The 25,569-nt window shown below is 41.1% G+C and overlaps 1 protein-coding gene across 14 annotated transcripts in view; it reads left to right on the top strand.

Moving 5' to 3' along the window:
• Positions 1-25,569, top strand: part of DOCK7 (dedicator of cytokinesis 7) — a 695,569-nt gene that overhangs the window by 102,606 nt on the left and 567,394 nt on the right. For all 14 annotated transcript variants that reach the window (XM_053693655.1, XM_053693653.1, XM_053693652.1 and 11 more), the window contains exons 10-11: positions 8,489-8,569; positions 10,400-10,565. In XM_053693655.1, coding sequence (XP_053549630.1) covers positions 8,489-8,569; positions 10,400-10,565 — 247 coding nt within the window. The remainder of the gene's footprint in view (positions 1-8,488; positions 8,570-10,399; positions 10,566-25,569) is intronic.

Raw genomic sequence — 25,569 nt, 5'->3', positions numbered from 1 at the left:
GCTCTTTGCTACGCATCAAAAATTTCCAGTCAGTTACTCTTTTATTTCCTGCATGATCCGGTTCATCTCTAACAGAACTCAGGGGTCTTCAAACTTCTTTGAAGGGAGGTAGATTCTCTCAGCAGAGCTGTGAGACTTATATATTGACTGTGATTAAAAACGTTGCTCTGTAATTTTTACGTTTCAAATTTAATTAATGTTACTTTTCTAATGGGAACAAACCTTTGCTAAAAGTTGTGTTGTTTTCAAGGATTGATGCTATAACAGTTTTTCAGTTCATTATTTCAACTGTCATTTAATCGTTTAGTGCTTCTTTGAGGCACAGTACGTTTTTGTTAAATAAGATTGTAACCAAGTTGCAAGTTTATTTGCTAGTGTGTTAAACATGTCTGATTCAGAGGAAGATACCTGTGTCATTTGTTCCAATGCCAAGGTGGAGCCCAATAGAAATTTATGTACTAACTGTATTGATGCTACTTTAAATAAAAGCCAATCTGTACAAATTGAACAAATTTCACCAAACAGCGAGGGGAGAGTTATGCCGACTAACTCGCCTCACGTGTCAGTACCTGCATCTCCCGCCCGGGAGGTGCGTGATATGGTGACGCCTAGTACATCTGGGCGGCCATTACAGATAACATTACAAGATATGGCTACTGTTATGACTGAAGTTTTGGCTAAATTACCAGAACTAAGGGGCAAGCGTGATCACTCTGGGGTGAGAACAGAGTGCGCTGATAATACTAGAGCCATGTCTGATACTGCGTCACAGCTTGCAGAGCATGAGGACGGAGAGCTTCATTCTGTGGGTGACGGTTCTGATCCAAACAGATTGGATTCAGATATTTCAAATTTTAAATTTAAATTGGAGAACCTCCGCGTATTACTAGGGGAGGTCTTAGCGGCTCTTAATGATTGTAACACTGTTGCAATACCAGAGAAATTGTGTAGGTTGGATAAATACTTTGCGGTACCGGCGAGTACTGACGTTTTTCCTATACCTAAGAGACTAACTGAAATTGTTACTAAGGAGTGGGATAGACCCGGTGTGCCGTTCTCACCCCCTCCAATATTTAGAAAGATGTTTCCAATAGACGCCACCACACGGGACTTATGGCAAACGGTCCCTAAGGTGGAGGGAGCAGTTTCTACTTTAGCTAAGCGTACCACTATCCCGGTGGAGGATAGCTGTGCTTTTTCAGATCCAATGGATAAAAAATTAGAGGGTTACCTTAAGAAAATGTTTGTTCAACAAGGTTTTATATTGCAACCCCTTGCATGCATCGCGCCGATTACGGCTGCGGCAGCATTTTGGATGGAGTCTCTGGAAGAGAACCTTAGTTCAGCTACGCTGGACGACATTACGGACAGGCTTAGAGGCCTTAAACTAGCTAATTCATTCATTTCGGAGGCCGTAGTACATTTAACCAAACTTACGGCTAAGAACTCAGGATTCGCCATTCAGGCACGTAGGGCGCTGTGGCTAAAATCCTGGTCAGCTGATGTAACTTCTAAGTCCAAATTACTTAATATACCTTTCAAAGGGCAAACTTTATTTGGGCCCGGTTTGAAAGAAATTATCGCTGACATTACAGGAGGTAAGGGCCACGCCCTGCCTCAAGACAAAGCCAAAGCTAAGGCTAGACAGTCTAATTTTCGTCCCTTTCGGAATTTCAAAGCAGGAGCAGCACCAACTTCCACTGCACCAAAACAGGAAGGAGCCGTTGCTCGTTACAGACAAGGCTGGAAACCTAACCAGTCCTGGAACAAGGGCAAGCAGGCCAGGAAACCTGCTGCTGCCCCTAAGACAGCATGAATCGAGGGCCCCCGATCCGGGACCGGATCTAGTGGGGGGCAGACTCTCTCTCTTCGCCCAGGCTTGGGCAAGAGATGTTCAGGATCCCTGGGCGCTAGAGATCATATCTCAGGGATACCTTCTAGACTTCAAATTCTCTCCCCCAAGAGGGAGATTTCATCTGTCAAGGTTGTCAACAAACCAGATAAAGAAAGAAGCGTTTCTACGCTGTGTACAAGATCTGTTATTAATGGGAGTGATCCATCCGGTTCCGCGATCGGAACAAGGACAAGGGTTTTACTCAAACCTGTTTGTGGTTCCCAAAAAAGAGGGAACTTTCAGGCCAATCTTGGATTTAAAGATCCTAAACAAATTCCTAAGAGTTCCATCGTTCAAGATGGAAACTATTCGGACAATCTTACCCATGATCCAAAAGGGTCAGTACATGACCACAGTGGATTTAAAGGATGCTTACCTTCACATACCGATTCACAAAGATCATTACCGGTATCTAAGGTTTGCCTTCTTAGACAGGCATTACCAGTTTGTAGCTCTTCCATTCGGATTGGCTACGGCTCCAAGAATCTTCACAAAGGTTCTGGGTGCCCTTCTGGCGGTACTGAGACCGCGAGGAATTTCGGTAGCTCCGTACCTAGACGACATTCTGATACAAGCTTCAAGCTTTCAAACTGCCAAGTCTCATACAGAGTTAGTTCTGGCATTTCTAAGGTCGCATGGATGGAAAGTGAACGAAAAGAAGAGTTCTCTCTTTCCTCTCACAAGAGTTCCATTCTTGGGGACTCTTATAGATTCTGTAGAAATGAAGATTTATCTGACAGAAGACAGATTAACAAAGCTTCTAAATGCATGCCGTGTCCTTCATTCCATTCAACTCCCGTCAGTAGCTCAATGCATGGAGGTGATCGGCTTAATGGTAGCAGCAATGGACATAGTACCCTTTGCACGTCTACATCTCAGACCGCTGCAATTGTGCATGCTGAGTCAGTGGAATGGGGATTACTCAGACTTGTCCCCTACTCTGAATCTGGATCAAGAGACCAGAAACTCTCTTCTATGGTGGCTTTCTCGGCCACATCTGTCCAGGGGGATGCCATTCAGCAGGCCGGACTGGACAATTGTAACAACAGACGCCAGCCTACTAGGTTGGGGCGCTGTCTGGAATTCTCTGAAGGCTCAGGGACAATGGAATCAGGAGGAAAGTCTCCTACCAATAAACATTCTGGAATTGAGAGCAGTTCTCAATGCCCTTCTGGCTTGGCCCCAGTTAAAAACTCGGGGGTTCATCAGGTTTCAGTCGGACAACATCACGGCTGTAGCTTACATCAACCATCAAGGAGGGACAAGAAGCTCCCTAGCGATGATGGAAGTATCAAAGATAATTCGCTGGGCAGAGTCTCACTCTTGCCACCTGTCAGCAATCCACATCCCGGGAGTGGAGAACTGGGAGGCGGATTTCTTGAGTCGCCAGACTTTTCATCCGGGGGAGTGGGAACTTCATCCGGAGGTCTTTGCCCAAATACTTCGACGTTGGGGCAAACCAGAGATAGATCTCATGGCGTCTCGCCAGAACGCCAAACTTCCTCGCTACGGGTCCAGATCCAGGGATCCGGGAGCGGTTCTGATAGATGCTTTGACAGCACCTTGGAACTTCGGGATGGCTTATGTGTTTCCACCCTTCCCGCTGCTTCCTCGATTGATTGCCAAAATCAAACAGGAGAGAGCATCAGTGATTCTAATAGCGCCTGCATGGCCACACAGGACTTGGTATGCAGATCTAGTGGACATGTCATCCTGTCCGCCTTGGTCTCTACCTCTAAGACAGGACCTTCTGATACAGGGTCCATTCAAACATCAAAATCTAACTTCTCTGAAGCTGACTGCTTGGAAATTGAACGCTTGATTTTATCAAAACGTGGTTTTTCTGAGTCGGTTATTGATACCCTGATACAGGCTAGGAAGCCTGTTACCAGAAGGATTTACCATAAGATATGGCGTAAATACCTATACTGGTGCGAATCCAAAGGTTACTCCTGGAGTAGGGTTAGGATTCCTAGGATATTGTCCTTTCTACAAGAAGGTTTAGAAAAGGGTTTATCGGCTAGTTCATTAAAGGGACAGATCTCAGCTCTGTCCATCTTGTTGCACAGGCGTCTGTCAGAAAATCCAGACGTCCAGGCCTTTTGTCAGGCTTTAGCTAGAATCAAGCCTGTGTTTAAAACTGTTGCTCCGCCATGGAGTTTAAACCTTGTTCTTAACGTTCTACAAGGAGTTCCGTTTGAACCCCTTCATTCCATTGATATAAAGTTATTATCTTGGAAAGTGTTATTTTTAATGGCTATTTCTTCGGCTCGGAGAGTCTCTGAGTTATCAGCTTTACATTGTGATTCTCCTTATTTGATTTTTCATTCAGATAAGGTAGTTCTGCGTACTAAACCTGGGTTCTTACCTAAGGTAGTCACTAACAGGAACATCAATCAAGAGATCGTGGTTCCTTCCCTGTGCCCGAATCCTTCTTCAAAGAAGGAACGTCTTCTACACAATCTGGATGTAGTTCGTGCCCTCAAGTTCTACTTGCAGGCAACTAAGGATTTTCGACAAACGTCTTCCCTGTTTGTCGTGTACTCTGGTCAGAGGAGAGGTCATAAGGCTTCGGCTACCTCTCTCTCCTTCTGGCTTCGTAGCATAATTCGTTTAGCCTATGAGACTGCTGGACAGCAGCCTCCTGAAAGAATTACAGCTCATTCTACTAGAGCTGTGGCTTCCACTTGGGCCTTTAAGAATGAGGCCTCTGTTGAACAGATTTGCAAGGCTGCAACTTGGTCTTCGCTTCATACTTTTTCCAAATTTTACAAATTTGACACTTTTGCTTCTTCTGAGGCTATTTTTGGGAGAAAGGTTCTTCAGGCAGTGGTTCCTTCTGTATAATGAGCCTGCCTATCCCTCCCGTCATCCGTGTACTTTTGCTTTGGTATTGGTATCCCAGAAGTAATGATGACCCGTGGACTGATCACACATAACAGAAGAAAACATAATTTATGCTTACCTGATAAATTCCTTTCTTCTGTTGTGTGATCAGTCCACGGCCCGCCCTGTTTTTTAAGGCAGGTAGATATTTTTTAAATTATACTCCAGTCACCACTTCACCCTTGGTTTCTCCTTTCTCGTTGATTCTTGGTCGAATGACTGGGAGTGACGTAGGGGGGAGGAGCTATATGCAGCTCTGCTGGGTGAATCCTCTTGCATTTCCTGTTGGGGAGGAGTTATATCCCAGAAGTAATGATGACCCGTGGACTGATCACACAACAGAAGAAAGGAATTTATCAGGTAAGCATAAATTATGTTTTCTTACTTTCATAGTGATAACCGTTTGCAAATGTGCAGTGCAGAAACCTGTGCTTCGAATGTCAAAGTCCCTTTAGATTGGATGGCACATATCTTGAACCACTAATTAGAGCTGCGCATCTTCACTTGTCTCACGATTCGATTCGATTACGATTATCATTGTAACGATTCGATACGATTCGATTCTACGATGCATCGGGATGCATCACGATTACTGCCCATGATTTTCATGATCTTGTTCTATTCCATATTTTATATATATATATATATATATATATATATATATATATATATATATATATATATATATATATATATATATATATATATATATATATATATATTTATATATATATATTATATGTGTGTGTGTGTATGTATGTGTGTATATATATATGTCAGATCCCTAGCCCAAACGAGCATTTGAGGGTTTCTATTAGATACAGTAAGTCAAAAGTTTTACAGCAACCCTCAAATGCTTGTTTGGGCTAGGGATCTGACAGAGAGGAAACATGCAGCAGAGACCGCAACAGTAAACAGTGAATCGATAATACAAGAAAAGATTCACTGTTTACATGAGGCTGCTGTCGGCTCTTTAGGATAGGTGTCATAAAAATTCCTGACCGGAACATGTGAGAGGAGGTCTATTGGTAATGCTCTCTGGGTCAGATATCTGCGCAGTGTGCACAGGAAGTCCTGAATCACAGGAGTTCCCTGTCAGACTCGCCTGGCATGTATGGGGTTAATGGTGCCTATCTGGGAGTTGCCTGTTCTATGTCACCTGTCAGTTCGTTTATTTTTTTTATTGCAAGTACTGGGAGTTTGCCCTCCCTTCACTGACTGCTGCTTTATTTAATACTATTGGTATTGGTAGTACTAGCAGTCAGTGCCTATCACTGTTCTACGTTATCAGCAGCTAATTCAGAGGGATTATATGAATTCCTGTGACACTGGCTACCGAGAGTCTCTCTCTGACGAGCACGATATTGCACTACGTAGAACAGTGATAGGCACTGACTGCTAGTACTACCAATACCAATAGTATTAAATAAAGCAGCAGTCAGTGAAGGGAGGGCAAACCAAACTCCCAGTACTTGCAATAAAAAAAATAAACGAACTGACATACAGGGGAGGAGGCGGCTTGGAAAGGCTTATATTGTGGCTCCATAACAACAGTGAAGTTTAAAAACGGAGCAATGAGTAAAACAGGAAACTGACAGTACAAGACTCATTTCCTCACATACCGAATCCCCTGCCCATGACGTCACTGACCCGGAATCGATTAAGAGCCTTCACTGCATCGATGCAGAATCGTTCACTGCTGCATCATGATGCATCGGTGTGACGATTATTTTTGACAGCCCTACCACTAATACATATTTACATAGATCCGTCCTCACTAGTGAAGTCACCCAATATGATGGGTACTATTTTCTTATCCTAATATTAATGAGTTCAATCGGACCCTAAGTGTACCGTGCACAAACCTATGCCACAAGACAGGCCAATTCAATTGGATTAGAGAATGTGAGATATTATTATATCCCCCCCAAATGATAACTATATCCCTAGGCACAAGAGAAATTATAATCATAACACCCAACAGTGTTAGTACCAAGGGTCCACCAAATCAATTATCACTTTATTCAAGGAGCCAATGCGACCACAATCCCACAAGACTGGAAATAAAAGTAAAAATAAATAAAAATTGAAACACAGAGGAAAATAAAGAAAATTGAATAACAGCTAGGACATTGCTTAGCACAGTAACTTAAAGGGCCATAATACCCAAATGTTTAAACACTTGAAAGTGATGCAGCATAGCTGTAAAAAGCTGACTAGAAAATATCTCCTGAACATCTCTATGTAAAAAAGAAAGATATTTTACCTCCATAGTTCCTCAGTAGCCACCTCCCATTGTAAAGGATTTCTAAGCAGCATATTAGTGTGTCTGTCCCGGGACAACTGAAGGGATGAGCATCATGCACTCTCATCTTATTTCACCAATCAGGTAAAGGAAGTTTACAATGAAATCTCATGAGAGTCAAGTCAAATCTCATGAGATCACAGTAAAAGTTCATGACCTCAGCACTGCTGATGCTGATTGGCTGCTGTTCATTTCTTCATTTTTTTAATTTTTTTTACCTGCAGCTGGGAGCAGTTGAGTATAACTTTTTACACAGAACTTACTCTGCTGAGCTGAGGAGATTGTGTGGTAAAATATCTTCCTTTTTTACATAGAGATGCTCAGGTGATATTTTCCTGTCAGTTTTTTACAGTTATACTGCATCAGTTTCAAGTGATATAGCATATGAGTATTATGTCCCTTTAAGAGAGAATATGTGTCAGACCGCCCTGTATATGTTTTGGAAGGACATGCTCCATCTCTATTTGATACAACAGAGAGAGGAGCTAGCTATGTCGGCAATATACAATACATTTATATACAATAAAAACATGGTGGGTTATGATTTGACAAGAAATACAAAACTATAGCATCTACTGAAGAAAACATACTGTATGTCATTAGATATTTAGGCAAAAAAGACACAATGTGACCCATTCTATCTCAACCATAGTAATTAATACTCTGTAGGTATGATAGCAAGTGTCAACTATCAGGGGTATCCTGTACTTATATAGGATACCCTATACATCCCGACTCAATAATATCAGCAAAAGTGGTGAGTAATTAAACTCAGTATGTGGGATAAGAGGGCCGGACCAATAGGGGTATTTATAGATAACATTGCTAACCTTAATGGGTATTAAGTCCATGTGGGGCTAGGGTGTTAAGTTCATAGATCCATCAGGCTTCCCTCTGTAACATAATCTTGTCTCTGTTGCCCCTTCTTCATAGTGGTGGTACATGATCTATGATGGTAAATCTAAGGTTCTTCACTTTGCAATAAAAGGATTATATTCACTTTAAATCCAGTAAGTGCAGATTTGTTTAAATTGATTGATATATAGTCCTTAGCCATTAGGCAAGTGTTTGCAAAAATTCTTAAAACAATGTTGTACATAGTTGCAAACTCTACTGACATAGAGTTTCTGTAGCATTCTATACCAGCCGTTTATAGCAATGTTCTACATCGTTACAAACACTGCTTCCAGATGGCTAAAGACACGTGCACGCACCTGAGCTCACTTATGATTACTCTTTACCAAAGGATAGCAAGAGAACTAAGCAAAATTAGTAATAGAAGTAAATTGGAAAGCTCTATTCAATCCATATACATTTAATTTTGACTTTGCTGTCCCTTTAACATGAATTATTTTATACAACAAAGCATATTAGACAACTTAAACATTGTTATATTTTTTTAGCTGGAAAAAGTATTGCAACAGGGAGATATTGGAGAGTGTGCAGAGCCCTATATGATATACAAGGAAACAGACACTGCAAAAGTGAGTATTTTGTCTTTATTTTTGTTCATTTGCAGACTTTCTTTGCCTACCATAGTATCATCTTGGAGTGTGTCAGGCTTAAAGAGGCAATACACTTGAAAATATCATTGTTCCTAAAGTGTCTGTAGGAACATCCTTTCAAATGGGCTGAGCTCTCTTGTCCTCCCCCACACAGAGGTTGATTTTTGATGATGCCTCTTTTTAACACATCTTTTTTCTATAGCCAATACTGCAGTATTGACATTCACAGTATAGGTTGCAGTTTTAACTATCGGAAATGACAAAGTAAAGGTTACTTGAGCTGTTTGTAAATAATTTATGCACTGCAGCAAGTAAAATGGTACAATATCCCTTTAAGAGACGTATATAACTTGCAGCTTGAAATGTAATTGCAACCCTTTGTGTATATAGCAGCTAATTGTAAAGAAACACAATAACAAATGTTATAAATTATATTGAACCAGTTTATAAAATATTAATAAATGTGTTTGACGTTTTTTCTATGCAATAAACATGATGTAAATTCTTGCTGAAATAACAATAATATTTTCACGCTTTGTAAGTTAAAGAATTGTATGATGCAGTCTTATAAAGTGTTGTTTTATATCTGTCTGAGTAGCCAATGGGATCAATTGCATTGTTTAAATTAAATTATTTGCAGCAGTTGACAATGTTGTATGGTGAAATGCGTAATGCAAGCTGCACATTACTATATATATATATATATGAGTCGTTTGTATATTCAGATATGTTACATTTGAATATATTAAACCTTTTAATACTAAATATACATCTAGCATATCAATTATATTAAACAATGTATTTTTGTCTCAAAATATAGCTTATTTTCATATCCCCGCTGCGGCTTTGAGGCTGGATAGGTTAGAATTCCAACTGCTCATGTGCAGTTCTACGGACTGTGCCGACTGTAGCTTCATGTAAACAGTGAATCCTCTATAGCATACAAATACACTGCTTTACTGCTGTAGTCACGGCAACAGGTTTGATCATGCTAATTTGCTACTGTACTAAAATGTTCTAAGCCAATGTTCTAAAATTGATCCTTCACTGATCAAGCAATTATTCCAGGCTCAGGTAGATCTGAAAGATCTACTGCAGCCTAAGGGAGCAGTAGGAAAAACACAATTTTAATAGTTAAATTTCAGGAAAAGGATAAAGTGAATAATAAAAGTACATTGCATTTTTTTTGTTGCCAAACATAATTCAATATTTTATTTTTAATATAAGGGTCTAGGTAGGAATTATGCTTTTTTACTTAAAGAGACAGTCTACAGTCATATTGTTTAAAAATATAGATAATCCCTTTATTACCCATTCCTCAGTTTTGCATAACCAACATTGTTATAATAATACACTTTTTACCGCTGTGATTACCTCTGTATCTAAGCCTCTGCAGACTGCCCCCTTATCTCACTTCTTTTGACAGACTTGCATTTTAGCCAATCAGAACTGTCTAATAAATAACTCCACATTAGTGAGCACAATGTAATCTATATGGCACACATGAACTAGCGCTGTTAAGATGTAAAAAAAATTGTCAAACTGCACTGTGATAAGAGGCAGCCTTCAAGGGCTTTGAAATTAGCGTATGAGCCTACCTAGGTTTAGCTTTCAAAAAAGAATATCAAGAGAACAAAGTAAATTTGATAATAAAAGTAAATTGGAAAGTTGTTTAAAATTGCATGCCTTATCTGAATCATGAAAGTTTAATTTTGATTAGACTGTCACTTTAATAAAACTTAACTAATGAAAAAAATATCTTATGTTTGTTTAACTTTTTTTACTTTATTTCTTCACGTTTTTTTGTAGAACAAAGAAAAATTAGAAAAACTAAGAAGCCAAGCAGAACAGTTTTCCCAGAGGTTGGGGAGATACCGCATGCCATTTGCTTGGACTGCAATTCATTTAATGAACATTGTGAGCAGTGCTGGAAGTTTAGAACGGGATTCTACTGATGTTGAAATTGGACCTGGAGGTAATATGACTTCGTACTGATCTGCATGCGAGTACCCTGTTAATTACACGTTAATAATGAGTGAATTGCTGTTAATATCTCTACAATAGATATATACAAAAGACCCGGTGAGTCTCTAGGCACAAAGTGGGATAAAAAAAGCTTTATTTGGAAACATCTCCGAAAAACAATTTAAAACACTTAAAACAAAGTATGATCCATTGGAACAGCTGGAGTAAGATCTGTCTTACGCGTTTCGGCTATACGATATCCTTACTCATAGACATAATAGTGCAACTGAGCTCCGGGCTTAAATAACCCGGTGTTCAGCGCACTAATTGACTCCAGCTGTTAACATTAAAAGTTCCATCAACCCTTGTATTCATGGATACGTTAGACTTACAATATTTTCATAAATGTGCATCAATAGTAGGAATTTATACTTAATGATACAAATATTGGTAAAGTATAAGTTAGGGGGATTGGATGTTATCAAATATCATCCCTAAGCTCAAAACTACAGTTTTAGAATAGAAACCGGTCTCTCAAGTCATGAGTAATCTATTTGGGTATCATATAAAAGCCACTCATTATGCATAAATTGGGTATTTCATATCCTTCCAAACATAAATATTAGTAGTTATATATGGGAAGTCTTCCAATGTCATCCCCAAACCCAGAAGCTGGAGTGTTAGAACGAAATCTGGCCTCTCAAGCCATAGATAAGCTGGCTACATGTCATATAGTTGCCTCTAATTGTGAATAAATTGTATATAACTATAAAAAGTGTGTATATACATAAATATAGGGCTGCAACTAACGATTATTTTCATAATCGATTAATCGGCCGATTATTTTTTCGATTAATCGACTAATCGGATAAAAAGAGAATCAATAATAGTTTTCTATGTTTTAAATAAAATCCACATAATGAGTTTTACAAATATAAACTTCAGACTAAAACTTTACATCAACACAACTGTTTCTTCAATTTTTAGGCAGCAGAGCAGTTTTATAATTAAACAAAACCACAAACTGTTTGAAAAGAGGTAGAACTAGAAAGAGTTAGAGTTAACTATCATTCTGTTATTCACTCTTTCAGAAACTTTACATTGAAATTCAAAAATCTCAACATGTCAACATGCTTCTGGCTAAGGCTGGTTCTCTGTTTGCAGCTATATTTCCTGCAGCAGAGAAAAGGCTGTTGAGGTGTATAAGTAGGGTTTTGCCAATTTCACCAAAGTGGGATATTTATCTTTGTTAGCTCTTCACCAATGCTAAGTGTTTTCTACCTTGGGAAGGGGCCTCAATAAAGTAACCCTTGACTTCATTCTAACATAAACATATCTTGAATATCTATATGCAATGGTAAATAGCCAGCTATAAGGTTAGGGGAAATATCTAGACTGCTCTAAAAATAACAGATATATACTTATAAAGGTTGAATCTGGTACATATTATCACAATTTATTAAAAATATAAAAAACAAAATCAGAAGCGCTAAGGACTGTATATCAATAACAGGACAAAGCCTTACACATTTATTTATACAGTACATATAATCAGCAATAGCAAGCAATACGCTAATAATTGTGCAAACAGATAATAGTGCACATCAATTTAAATAACTCCCATCAATCTTAGGGGCAAGGTGTAAACAACAAGCTTGGCACTATATCATGAAAAGCATAGTTCCAAATCACCTGATTTAATATAAACAATCCAAATGATGACTATTGTAGCTGGGTTGCACATAAGCCAGGGGTAGTTGTAAACGTATACTGTTCTGAAAAAGTAAACAGTAAAATGTCTGTAGACATCCTTTAGGCTAAGGACATAACCATAAAACACAATACTATATGCAGGACTTCATTGGGGTGAAGCAGCTGGTGTTGTGTAAAGACCAACTAATTGCAAACCAACTAGTCGATTAATTGATTATTAGATTCGTTGACAACTATTTTCATAATCGATTATGGCGATTAGTTGTTGCAGCTCTACATAAATATTAATAAACATGTTGTCAATTTATATAGCTCATAAAAAGTCAGGTAGAAGGGCATATGTAGAGAGTTTTTGGAATGAGAATGAATAAATAAATCTATATTTCTTCTACAAGATAAGACTAGTCCACGGATTCATCCTTACTTGTGGGATATTATCCTCCCGCTAACAGGAAGTGGCAAAGAGCACCACAGCAGAGCTGTATATATAGCTCCTCCCTTCTCTCCACCCCCAGTCATTCTCTTTGCCTATACTAGTAATAGGAAGTGGTAAAGTGAAAGAGGTGTTAAAATGATAGTTTCTTCTGTTATGTGTGATCAGTCCACGGGTCATCATTACTTCTGGGATATTATCTGCTCCCCTACAGGAAGTGCAAGAGGATTCACCCAGCAGAGTTGCTATATAGCTCCTCCCCTCTACGTCACCTCCAGTCATTCTCTTGCACCCAAAGACTAGATAGGAGGTGTGAGAGGACTATGGTGATTATACTTAGTTTTTAGAACTTCAATCAAAAGTTTGTTATTTTACAATAGCACCGGAGCGTGTTATTACCTCTCTGGCAGAGTTTGAAGAAGAATCTACCAGAGTTTTTCTTATGATTTTAACCGGAGTAGTTAAGATCATATTGCTGTTTCTCGGCCATCTGAGGGAGGTAAAAACTTCAGATCAGGGGACAGCGGGCAGTTGAATCTGCATTGAGGTATGTAGCAGTTTTTATTTTCTGAATGGAATTGATGAAAAAATCCTGCCATACCGTTATAATGAACATGTATGTATGCTTTACACTTTAGTATTCTGGGGATGGTATTACACCGGAATTACTCTGTAAAAGTACATTAAACCTTTTATTAGGTATTTTTCATGTTAAACGTTTTTGCTGGAATGTAGAATCGTTTGCATTAATGAGGTACTGAGTGAATAAATATTTGGGCATTATTTTTCCACTTGGCAGTTTGCTTGTGTTAATTATGACAGTTTCGTTTCTCTCTCACTGCTGTGTGTGAGAGGGAGGGGCCGTTTTTGGCGCTCTTTGCTACGCATCAAAAATTTCCAGTCAGTTTTTCTGCATGATCCGGTTCATCTCTAACAGAACTCAGGGGTCTTCAAACTTCTTTGAAGGGAGGTAGATTCTCTCAGCAGAGCTGTGAGACTTATATAGTGACTGTGATTTAAAACGTTGCTCTGTAATTTTTATGTTTAAAATTTAATTAGTGTTATTTTACTAATGGGAACAAACCTTTGCTAAAAAGTTGTGTTGTTTGTTAAGAGTGATGCTATAACTGTTTTTCAGTTCATTATTTCAACTGTCATTTAATCGTTTAGTGCTTCTTGAGGCACAGTACGTTTTTATTAAATAAAATTGTAACCGAGTTGCATGTTTATTGCTAGTGTGTTAAACATGTCTGATTCAGAGGAAGATACCTGTGTCATTTGTTCCAATGCCAAGGTGGAGCCCAATAGAAATTTATGTACTAACTGTATTGATGCTACTTTAAATAAAAGCCAATCTGTACAAATTGAACAAATTTCACCAAACAGCGAGGGGAGAGTTATGCCGACTAACTCGCCTCACGTGTCAGTACCTGCATCTCCCGCCCGGGAGGTGCGTGATATTATGGCGCCTAGTACATCTGGGCAGCCATTACAGATAACATTACAAGATATGGCTACTGTTATGACTGAAGTTTTGGCTAAATTACCAGAACTAAGAGGCAAGCGTGATCACTCTGGGGTGAGAACAGAGTGCGCTGATAATTCTAGGGCCATGTCTGATACTGCGTCACAGCTTGCAGAGCATGAGGACGGAGAGCTTCATTCTGTAGGTGACGGTTCTGATCCAAACAGATTGGATTCAGATATTTCAAATTTTAAATTTAAATTGGAAAACCTCCGTGTATTACTAGGGGAGGTCTTAGCAGCTCTCAACGATTGTAACACTGTTGCAATACCAGAGAAAATGTGTAGGTTGGATAAATACTTTGCGGTACCGGCGAGTACTGACGTTTTTCCTATACCTAAGAGATTAACTGAAATTGTTACTAAGGAGTGGGATAGACCCGGTGTGCCGTTCTCACCCCCTCCAATATTTAGAAAGATGTTTCCAATAGACGCCACCACACGGGACTTATGGCAAACGGTCCCTAAGGTGGAGGGAGCAGTTTCTACTTTAGCTAAGCGTACCACTATCCCGGTGGAGGATAGCTGTGCTTTTTCAGATCCTATGGATAAAAAATTAGAGGGTTACCTTAAGAAAATGTTTGTTCAACAAGGTTTTATATTACAACCCCTTGCATGCATCGCGCCGATCACGGCTGCGGCAGCATTTTGGATTGAGTCTCTGGAAGAGAACCTTAGTTCAGCTACGCTGGACGACATTACGGACAGGCTTAGAGTCCTTAAACTAGCTAATTCATTCATTTCGGAGGCCGTAGTACATTTAACCAAACTTACGGCTAAGAATTCAGGATTCGCCATTCAGGCACGTAGGGCGCTGTGGCTAAAATCCTGGTCGGCTGATGTAACTTCTAAGTCCAAATTACTTAATATACCTTTCAAGGGGCAAACTTTATTTGGGCCCGGTTTGAAAGAAATTATTGCTGACATTACAGGAGGTAAGGGCCACGCTCTACCTCAAGACAAAGCCAAAGCTAAGGCTAGACAGTCTAATTTTCGTCCCTTTCGGAATTTCAAAGCAGGAGCAGCGCCAACTTCCACTGCACCAAAACAGGGAGGAGCTGTTGCTCGTTACAGACAAGGCTGGAAGCCTAACCAGTCCTGGAACAAGGGCAAGCAGGCCAGTAAACCTGCTGCTGCCCCAAAGACAGCATGAACCGAGGGCCCCCGATCCGGGACCGGATCTAGTGGGGGGCAGACTCTCTCTCTTCGCCCAGGCTTGGGCAAGAGATGTCCAGGATCCCTGGGCGCTAGAGATCATATCTCAGGGATACCTTCTAGACTTCAAATTCTCTCCCCCAAGAGGGAGATTTCATCTGTCAAGGTTGTCAACAAACCAAATAAAGAAGGACGCGTTTCTACGCTGTGTACAAGATCTATTATTAATGGGAGTGATCCATCCGGTTCCGCGGTCGGAACAAGGACAAGGGTTTTACTCAAACCTGTTTGTGGTTCCCAAAAAAGAGGGAATTTTCAGGCCAATCTTGGATTTAAAGATCCTAAACAAATTCCTAAGAGTTCCATCGTTCAAAATGGAAACTATTCGGACAATCTTACCCATGATCCAAGAGGGTCAGTACATGACCACAGTGGATTTAAAGGATGCTTACCTTCACATACCGATTCACAAAGATCATTACCGGTATCTAAGGTTTGCCTTCTTAAACAGGCATTACCAGTTTGTAGCCCTTCCATTCGGATTGGCTACGGCTCCAAGAATCTTTACAAAGGTTCTGGGTGCCCTTCTGGCGGTACTAAGACCGCGAGGAATTTCGGTAGCTCCGTACCTAGACGACATTCTGATACAAGCTTCAAGCTTTCAAACTGCCAAGTCTCATACAGAGTTAGTTCTGGCATTTCTAAGGTCGCATGGATGGAAAGTGAACGAAAAGAAGAGTTCTCTCTTTCCTCTCACAAGAGTTCCATTCTTGGGGACTCTTATAGATTCTGTAGAAATGAAGATTTATCTGACAGAAGACAGATTAACAAAGCTTCTAAATGCATGCCGTGTCCTTCATTCCATTCAACTCCCGTCAGTAGCTCAATGCATGGAGGTGATCGGCTTAATGGTAGCAGCAATGGACATAGTTCCCTTTGCACGCCTACATCTCAGACCGCTGCAATTGTGCATGCTGAGTCAGTGGAATGGGGATTACTCAGATTTGTCCCCCACTCTGAATCTGGATCAAGAGACCAGAAACTCTCTTCTATGGTGGCTTTCTCGGCCACATCTGTCCAGGGGGATGCCGTTCAGCAGGCCGGACTGGACAATTGTAACAACAGACGCCAGCCTTCTAGGTTGGGGCGCTGTCTGGAATTCTCTGAAGGCTCAGGGACAATGGAGTCAGGAGGAAAGTCTCCTGCCAATAAACATTCTGGAATTGAGAGCAGTTCTCAATGCCCTTCTAGCTTGGCCCCAGTTAAAGACTCGGGGGTTCATCAGGTTTCAGTCGGACAACATCACGACTGTAGCTTACATCAACCATCAAGGAGGGACAAGAAGCTCCCTAGCAATGATAGAAGTATCAAAGATAATTCGCTGGGCAGAGTCTCACTCTTGCCACCTGTCAGCAATCCACATCCCGGGAGTGGAGAACTGGGAGGCGGATTTCTTGAGTCGCCAGACTCTTCATCCGGGGGAGTGGGAACTTCATCCGGAGGTCTTTGCCCAAATACTTCGACGTTGGGGCAAACCAGAGATAGATCTCATGGCGTCTCGCCAGAACGCCAAACTTCCTCGCTACGGATCCAGATCCAGGGATCCGGGAGCGGTTCTGATAGATGCTTTGACAGCACCTTGGAACTTCAGGATGGCTTATGCGTTTCCACCCTTCCCACTGCTTCCTCGATTGATTGCCAAAATCAAACAGGAGAGAGCATCAGTGATTCTAATAGCGCCTGCATGGCCGCGCAGGACTTGGTATGCAGATCTAGTGGACATGTCATCCTGTCCGCCTTGGTCTCTACCTCTAAGACAGGACCTTCTGATTCAGGGTCCATTCAAACATCAAAGTCTAACTTCTCTGAAGCTGACTGCTTGGAAATTGAACGCTTGATTTTATCAAAACGTGGTTTTTCTGAGTCGGTTATTGATACCCTGATACAGGCTAGGAAGCCTGTTACCAGAAAGATTTACCATAAAATATGGCGTAAATACCTATACTGGTGTGAATCCAAAGATTACTCCTGGAGTAAGGTTAGGATTCCTAGGATATTGTCTTTTCTACAAGAAGGTTTAGAAAAGGGTTTATCGGCTAGCTCATTAAAGGGACAGATCTCAGCTCTGTCCATCTTGTTACACAGGCGTCTGTCAGAAAATTCAGACATCCAGGCCTTTTGTCAGGCTTTAGCTAGGATCAAGCCTGTGTTTAAAACTGTTGCTCCGCCATGGAGTTTAAACTTAGTTCTTAACGTTTTACAGGGTGTTCCGTTTGAACCCCTTCATTCCATTGATATAAAATTGTTATCTTGGAAAGTTCTATTTTTAATGGCTATTTCCTCGGCTCGAAGAGTCTCTGAGTTATCAGCCCTACATTGTGATTCTCCTTATCTGATCTTTCACTCAGACAAGGTAGTTCTGCGTACTAAACCTGGGTTCTTACCTAAGGTAGTCACTAACAGGAATATCAATCAAGAGATTGTTGTTCCATCCTTGTGTCCAAATCCTTCTTCAAAGAAGGAACGTCTTCTACACAATCTGGATGTAGTTCGTGCCCTCAAGTTCTACTTGCAGGCAACTAAAGATTTTCGCCAAACTTCTTCCCTGTTTGTCGTTTATTCTGGACAGAGGAGAGGTCAAAAAGCTTCTGCTACCTCTCTCTCTTTTTGGCTTCGTAGCATAATACGTTTAGCCTATGAGACTGCTGGACAGCAGCCTCCTGAAAGAATTACAGCTCATTCCACTAGAGCTGTGGCTTCCACTTGGGCCTTTAAGAATGAGGCCTCTGTTGAACAGATTTGCAAGGCTGCAACTTGGTCTTCGCTTCATACTTTTTCCAAATTTTACAAATTTGACACTTTTGCTTCTTCGGAGGCTATTTTTGGGAGAAAGGTTCTTCAGGCAGTGGTTCCTTCTGTATAATGAGCCTGCCTATCCCTCCCGTCATCCGTGTACTTTTGCTTTGGTATTGGTATCCCAGAAGTAATGATGACCCGTGGACTGATCACACATAACAGAAGAAAACATAATTTATGCTTACCTGATAAATTCCTTTCTTCTGTTGTGTGATCAGTCCACGGCCCGCCCTGTTTTTTAAGGCAGGTACATATTTTTTAAATTATAATTCAGTCACCACTACACCCTTGGTTTCTCCTTTCTCGTTGGTCTTTGGTCGAATGACTGGAGGTGACGTAGAGGGGAGGAGCTATATAGCAACTCTGCTGGGTGAATCCTCTTGCACTTCCTGTAGGGGAGCAGATAATATCCCAGAAGTAATGATGACCCGTGGACTGATCACACAACAGAAGAAAGGAATTTATCAGGTAAGCATAAATTATGTTTTTTAGTTTTCTTCAAGCAAGATTTTTTTATTTTAAATGGTACCGGTGCTATTTCTCTTGTTAAGTGTATTCAGTCCACGGGTCATCCATTACTTATGGGATTATATCTCCTTCCCAACAGGAAGTTGCAAGAGGATCACCCAAGCAGAGCTGCTATATAGCTCCTCCCCTCACACGTCATACCCAATCATTCTCTTGCAACTCAACTAGATAGGTCGTTGTGAGAGGTCTGTGGTGTTTTTATACTTAGTTTATTTCTTCAATCAAAAGTTTGTTATTTTAAATGGCACCGGAGTGTGCTGTTTGTTCGCAGGCAGTATTTAGAAGAAGAATCTGCCTGCGTTTTCTATGATCTTAGCGGAAGTAACTAAGATCCTCTGGCTGTTCTCGCACATTCTGAGGAGTGGGGTAACTTTCAGAAAGGGAATAGGATGCGGGGAATCCCGCAAACGAGGTATGTGCAGTAAATTATTTTTCTAAGGAATGGAATTGACTAAGAAAATACTGCTGATACCGATGTAATGTAAGTACAGCCTTAAATGCAGCGGCGACTGGTATCAGGCTGATGAATGTATGTACAATAAGTAATTTTCTAAGGAATGGAATTTGGCTAAGAAAATACTGTTAATACCGAAGTATTGTATAAGCCTTAACTGCAGTAGAAGCGACTGGTAGCAGGCTTATTAATAACACTATCTAACATTTAAAGTGTATGTTTAAAACGTTTACTGGCATGTTATTCGTTTTTTGTGAGGTACTTTGGTGATAAATCTTTTGGGGCATGAAAATTTCAACATGGCTGTTGTTTATTTCTATATAGAAACGTTTAACTGAGGTTTCCCACTGTTGTAATAGGAGTGGGAGGAGCCTATTTTAGCGCTTTTTTTCGCAGTAAAAATTCAGTTTCAGTCTTCCTGCTTCTTCCTCCTTGATCCAGGACGTCTCTAGAGAGCTCAGGGGTCTTCAAAAGTCATTTTGAGGGAGGTAATCAGTCACAGCAGACCTGTGACAGTGTGTTTGATTGTGATAAAAAACGTTAATTGTTAATTTGATTATCCGTTTTTGGGTATTAAGGGGTTAATCATCCATTTGCTAGTGGGTGCAATACTCTTCTAACTTAATACATTTACTGTGAAGATTTGGTTGCTATAACTGATTTGGTTCTTTGTTATTTCAACTGTGACGTCTTTTTTTGTGCTTCTTAAAGGCGCAGTAGCGTTTTTTATATTGCTTGTAAATTTACTTGAAAGGTTTTTTCCAAGCTTGCTAGTCTCATTGCGAGTCTGTTTAAACATGTCTGACACAGATGAATCTGCTTGTTCACTATGTTTGAAGGCCAATGTGGAGCCCCACAGAAATATGTGTACTAATTGTATTGATGTCACTTTGCTCTTCTCTGGTGGCTTTCTCGTGTCCATCTGTCCAAGGGTATGACCTTTCGCAGGCCAGATTGGACGATTGTCACAACAGATGCCAGCCTTCTAGGTTGGGGCGCAGTCTGGAACTCCCTGAAGGCTCAGGGATCGTGGACTCAGGAGGAGAAACTCCTCCCAATAAATATTCTAGAGTTAAGAGCAATATTCAATGCTCTTCTAGCTTGGCCTCAGTTAGCAACACTGAGGTTCATCAGATTCCAGTCGGACAACATCACGACTGTGGCTTACATCAACCATCAAGGGGGAACCAGGAGTTCCCTAGCGATGTTAGAAGTCTCAAAAATAATTCGCTGGGCAGAGTCTCACTCTTGCCACCTGTCAGCGATCCACATCCCAGGCGTACAGAACTGGGAGGCGGATTTTCTAAGTCGTCAGACTTTTCATCCGGGGGAGTGGGAACTCCATCCGGAGGTGTTTACTCAACTGCTCCATCGTTGGGGCAAACCAGAACTGGATCTCATGGCGTCTCGCCAGAACGCCAAGCTTCCTTGTTACGGATCCAGGTCCAGGGACCCGGGAGCGGTGCTGATAGATGCTCTGACAGCCCCTTGGGTCTTCAACCTGGCTTATGTGTTTCCACCATTCCCGATGCTTCCTCGACTGATTGCCAGGATCAAACAGGAAAGGGCATCGGTGATTCTGATAGCGCCTGCGTGGCCACGCAGGACCTGGTATGCAGACCTAGTGGACATGTCGTCCTGTCAACCATGGTCTCTGCCTCTGAGGCAGGACCTTCTAATTCAGGGTCCTTTCAATCATCCAAATCTAATTTCTCTGAGACTGACTGCATGGAGATTGAACGCTTGATTCTATCAAAGCGTGGCTTCTCGGAGTCGGTTATTGATACCTTAATACAGGCTCGGAAACCTGTTACCAGAAAAATTTACCATAAGATATGGCGTAAATATTTATACTGGTGCGAATCCAAGAGTTACTCATGGAGTAAGGTTAGGATTCCTAGGATATTGTCTTTTCTACAAGAGGGTTTAGAAAAGGGCTTATCTGCTAGTTCGTTAAAGGGACAGATTTCTGCTCTGTCTATTCTTCTACACAAACGTCTGGCAGAAGTTCCAGACGTTCAGGCCTTTTGTCAGGCTTTGGCTAGGATTAGGCCTGTGTTTAAGACTGTTGCTCCGCCGTGGAGTTTAAACTTAGTTCTTAAAGTTCTTCAAGGTGTTCCGTTTGAACCCCTTCATTCCATTGATATTAAGCTGTTATCTTGGAAAGTTCTGTTTTTGATGGCTATTTCCTCGGCTCGAAGAGTCTCTGAGTTATCTGCCTTACATTGTGATTCTCCTTATCTGATTTTCCATTCAGACAAGGTAGTTCTGCGTACTAAACCTGGGTTCTTACCTAAGGTAGTTTCTAACAGGAATATCAATCAAGAGATTGTTGTTCCATCACTGTGTCCTAACCCTTCTTCAAAGAAGGAACGACTCTTACATAATCTGGACGTAGTCCGTGCCCTGAATTTCTATTTGCAGGCAACTAAAGATTTTCGTCAAACTTCTTCCCTGTTTGTCGTTTACTCTGGACAGAGGAGAGGTCAAAAAGCTTTGGCTACCTCTCTCTCCTTTTGGCTTCGTAGCATAATACGCTTAGCCTATGAGACTGCTGGACAGCAGCCTCCTGGAAGAGTTACAGCTCATTCCACTAGAGCTGTGGCTTCCACCTGGGCCTTTAAGAATGAGGCCTCCGTTGAACTGATTTGCAAGGCTGCAACTTGGTCTTCACTTCACACTTTTTCAAAATTTTACAAATTTGACACTTTTGCTTCTTCGGAGGCTGTTTTTGGGAGAAAGGTTCTACAGGCAGTGGTTCCTTCCGTTTAAAGTTCCCGCCTTGTCCCTCCCATCATCCGTGTACTTTAGCTTTGGTATTGGTATCCCATAAGTAATGGATGACCCGTGGACTGAATACACTTAACAAGAGAAAACATAATTTATGCTTACCTGATAAATTTATTTCTCTTGTAGTGTATTCAGTCCACGGCCCGCCCTGTCTTTTAAGGCAGATCTAAATTTTTAATTCAAACTACAGTCACCTCTGGACCCTATGGTTTCTCCTTTCTTGTCTTGTTTCGGTCGAATGACTGGATATGACGTGTGAGGGGAGGAGCTATATAGCAGCTCTGCTTGGGTGATCCTCTTGCAACTTCCTGTTGGGAAGGAGATATAATCCCATAAGTAATGGATGACCCGTGGACTGAATACACTACAAGAGAAATAAATTTATCAGGTAAGCATAAATTATGTTTTTCCTCAGGCAGCATATAGAAGAAGATTTCTGTCCGGAGGTGGATGATCTTAGCAGATGTCACTAAGATCCATGTTGGTTCCCACAGAATGGCTGAGGAGTACTAGAGAAATCTTCAGTGTGGGGAACGTTTTCATGCTACAAGCATTGAGGTATGTTCAGTCATTTACTTCTGAAGAGACTGTGATATTTCAGAACTGGCTGACATAGTCCCAAAGACGGAAGGGGTAAGCAGTAAACCTATAGACATAAGAAGGGGTATTGCTGAAATCCTGTGTATTTAATTTTTATCAGGGCTAAAGGCAGCAAGAAATTATGGCAGCATGGTTTAGACACTGGGGCAGCATAACGGTTTTTATTGCAAAACGGTTCAATATAACTGGTGTTTGTACATTGTGCTGGGGGTTCACATGGCTATAATCATACAATTGAGAAATGCTTATCAACATGGCTAGTTTTACACCGCTTTACATGCGGTTGTTTAGGCTGAGGGTACATCGTATATGATGGGCGGGGCCTAATTTTCACGCTTCAGATGCGCAGTTGATTTTGTCAAGAAGGCAGCAAACTTCAGCTTCGGTTGGGCCCAAACTGAGAGATTGTCTACCAGAGTGATATTGAGACGTTTGTCAGATCCCTGGGGGCAGGTAGGCGACACAGCAGAGCTGTGACAAGGTGCAGGGGTTTGTCTAAGTTTTTTCATAACGGTTTTGTGTTACATTACTCATTTAGGGGTTTTAATTTGCCCCTTGCTTGTGGCGCAATATCCGACTGCAATATAGGATAGGTATACGTTAAAATTGAACGTTTGTTAACATTTTTAAGCAGATTTGGAAAAATTGTGCGCTTTTTACTTCTTAAAGGTGCAGTACTTGTTTTTTCAAAAATTTGTTTTCATCAATAAATAAAGTGTTTCACGACTTTTGTGGTTATTACTAGCCTGTTCAACATGTCTGACATTAAGGAAAGTCAATGCTCTATGTGTTTAGAAGCCATTGTGGAACCCCCTCTTACATTGTGTCCTTCTTGTACTGAAAGGGCCTTACACTGCAAAGAACATATTTTAGGTGATAAAAGTATGTCTAAGGATGATTCTCAGTCTGAAGAGAATCAGGTTATGCCAACCAAGTGTCACAACCTTTAACGCCCACTCAAGCGACGCCAAGTACTTCTAGTGCGTCTAATTCTTTTACTCTGCAAGATATCGCTGCAGTTATGTTTACTACCCTTACAGAGGTATTATCTAAACTGCCAGTTTTACAGGGTAAACTCAGTAGGTCAGGTATTAAGGTAAATACTGAACTCTCTGATGCTTTATTGGCCATTTCCGATGTACTCACAGTGCTCTGATTTGGGTGTCAGGGAATTGCTGTCTGAGGGAGAACTTTCAGACTCAGGAAATGTGTTGCCTCAGACAGATTCAGACGTGATGTCCTTTAACTTTAGGCTTGAACACCTCCGCCTGTTACTCCGGGAGGTTTTAGCGACTCTGGATGATTGTGACCCTATTGTGATACCACCAGAGAAATTGTGTAAGATGGACAAATATCTTCAGGTGCCTACTTACACTGATGTTTTTCCAGTTCCTAAAAGAATTTCGGACATTGTTACAAAGGCATGGGATAGACCAGGTATTCCGTTTTCTCCCCCTCCTAATTTTAAGAAAATGTTTCCCATATCTGACACCATTCGAGATTCTTGGCAAACGGTCCCTAAGGTGGAGGGAGCTATTTCTACCCTGGCTAAGCGTACAACTACATCTATTGAGGACAGTTGTGTTTTCAAAGATCCTATGGATAAAAAGTTAGAGGGTCTTCTAAAGAAATTTATTCATCAGGGTTTTCTTTTACAACCTATAGCTTGCATTGTTCCAGTTACTACTGCAGCAGCTTTTTGGTTTGATGCTTTAGAAGAGTCTCTTAAGGTTGAGACCCCTTTAGATGACATTTTGGATAGAATTAAGGCTCTTAAGCTAGCTAATTCTTTTATTACTGATGCCGCTTTTCAAATGGCTAAATTAGCGGCGAAAAATGCAGGTTTTGCCATTTTAGCGCGTAGAACGTTAGGGCTCAAATCTTGGTCTGCTGATGTGTCATCAAAATCTAAGCTTTTAGCTATTCCTTTTAAAGATAAGACCTTATTCGGGCCTGAATTGAAGGAAATCATTTCTGACATTACTGGAGGGTAAAGGTCATTCCCTGCCTCAGGATAAGTCTGTTAAGATGAGGGGTAAACAAAATAATTTTCGTTCCTTTCGAAACTTTAATGGAGGACCCTCTGCTTTCTCTTCCCCCACAAAACAGGAAGGGAATTTTGCTCAATCCAAGTCACTCTGGAGACCTAACCAGGCCTGGAATAAAGGTAAACAAGCCAAGAAGCCCACTGCTGCTACCAAGACAGCATGAAGGGGCAGCCCCCGATCCGGGACCGGATTTAATAGGGGGCAGACTTTCTCTCTTCGCTCAGGCTTGGGCAAGGGATGTTCAGGATCCTTGGGCATTGGAAATTGTGACCCAGGGGTATCAGCTGGAATTCAAGGATTTTCTCCCAAGAGGGAGATTTCATCTTTCACGTTTGTCTGTAGACCATACAAAATGAGAGGCGTTCTTACCCTGTGTAAAAGACCTCTATACCATGGGAGTAATTTGCCCATTTCCAGAACTAGAACAGGGACAGGGGTTTTACTCAAATCTGTTTGTGGTTCCCAAAAAAGAGAGAAATTTCAGACCAATTTTAGATCTCAAATGCCTAAACAAATTTCTCAGAGTCCTATCGTTCAAGATTGAGACTATACGAACAATTTTGCCAATTATCCAGGAGGGTCAATATATGACCACCGTGGACCTGAAGGATGCGTGTCTTCACATTCCTATCCACAAGGATCATCATCAGTTTCTAAGGTTTACTTTTTTGGATGAACACTATCAGTTTGTGGCCCTTCCTTTCGGGTTGGCCACAGCTCCCAGAATTTTTACAAAGGTGCTAGGGTCCCTTCTGGCGGTTCTCAGGCCGCGGGGCATAGCAGTGGCGCCCTATCTGGACGATATTTTGATCCAGGTGTCAACTTATCATCTGACCAAATCTCACACGGACATCGTGTTGGCATTTCTAAGAACTCACGGTTGGAAAGTGAATATTGAAAAGAGTTCACTAGT

Source organism: Bombina bombina, chromosome 10 (genome assembly GCF_027579735.1).
Source record: "Bombina bombina isolate aBomBom1 chromosome 10, aBomBom1.pri, whole genome shotgun sequence".
NCBI classification, from domain to species: Eukaryota; Metazoa; Chordata; class Amphibia; order Anura; family Bombinatoridae; genus Bombina; species Bombina bombina.
Note: the sequence above shows the minus strand (reverse complement) of the source record. Positions and strands in the feature narration are given on the sequence as shown.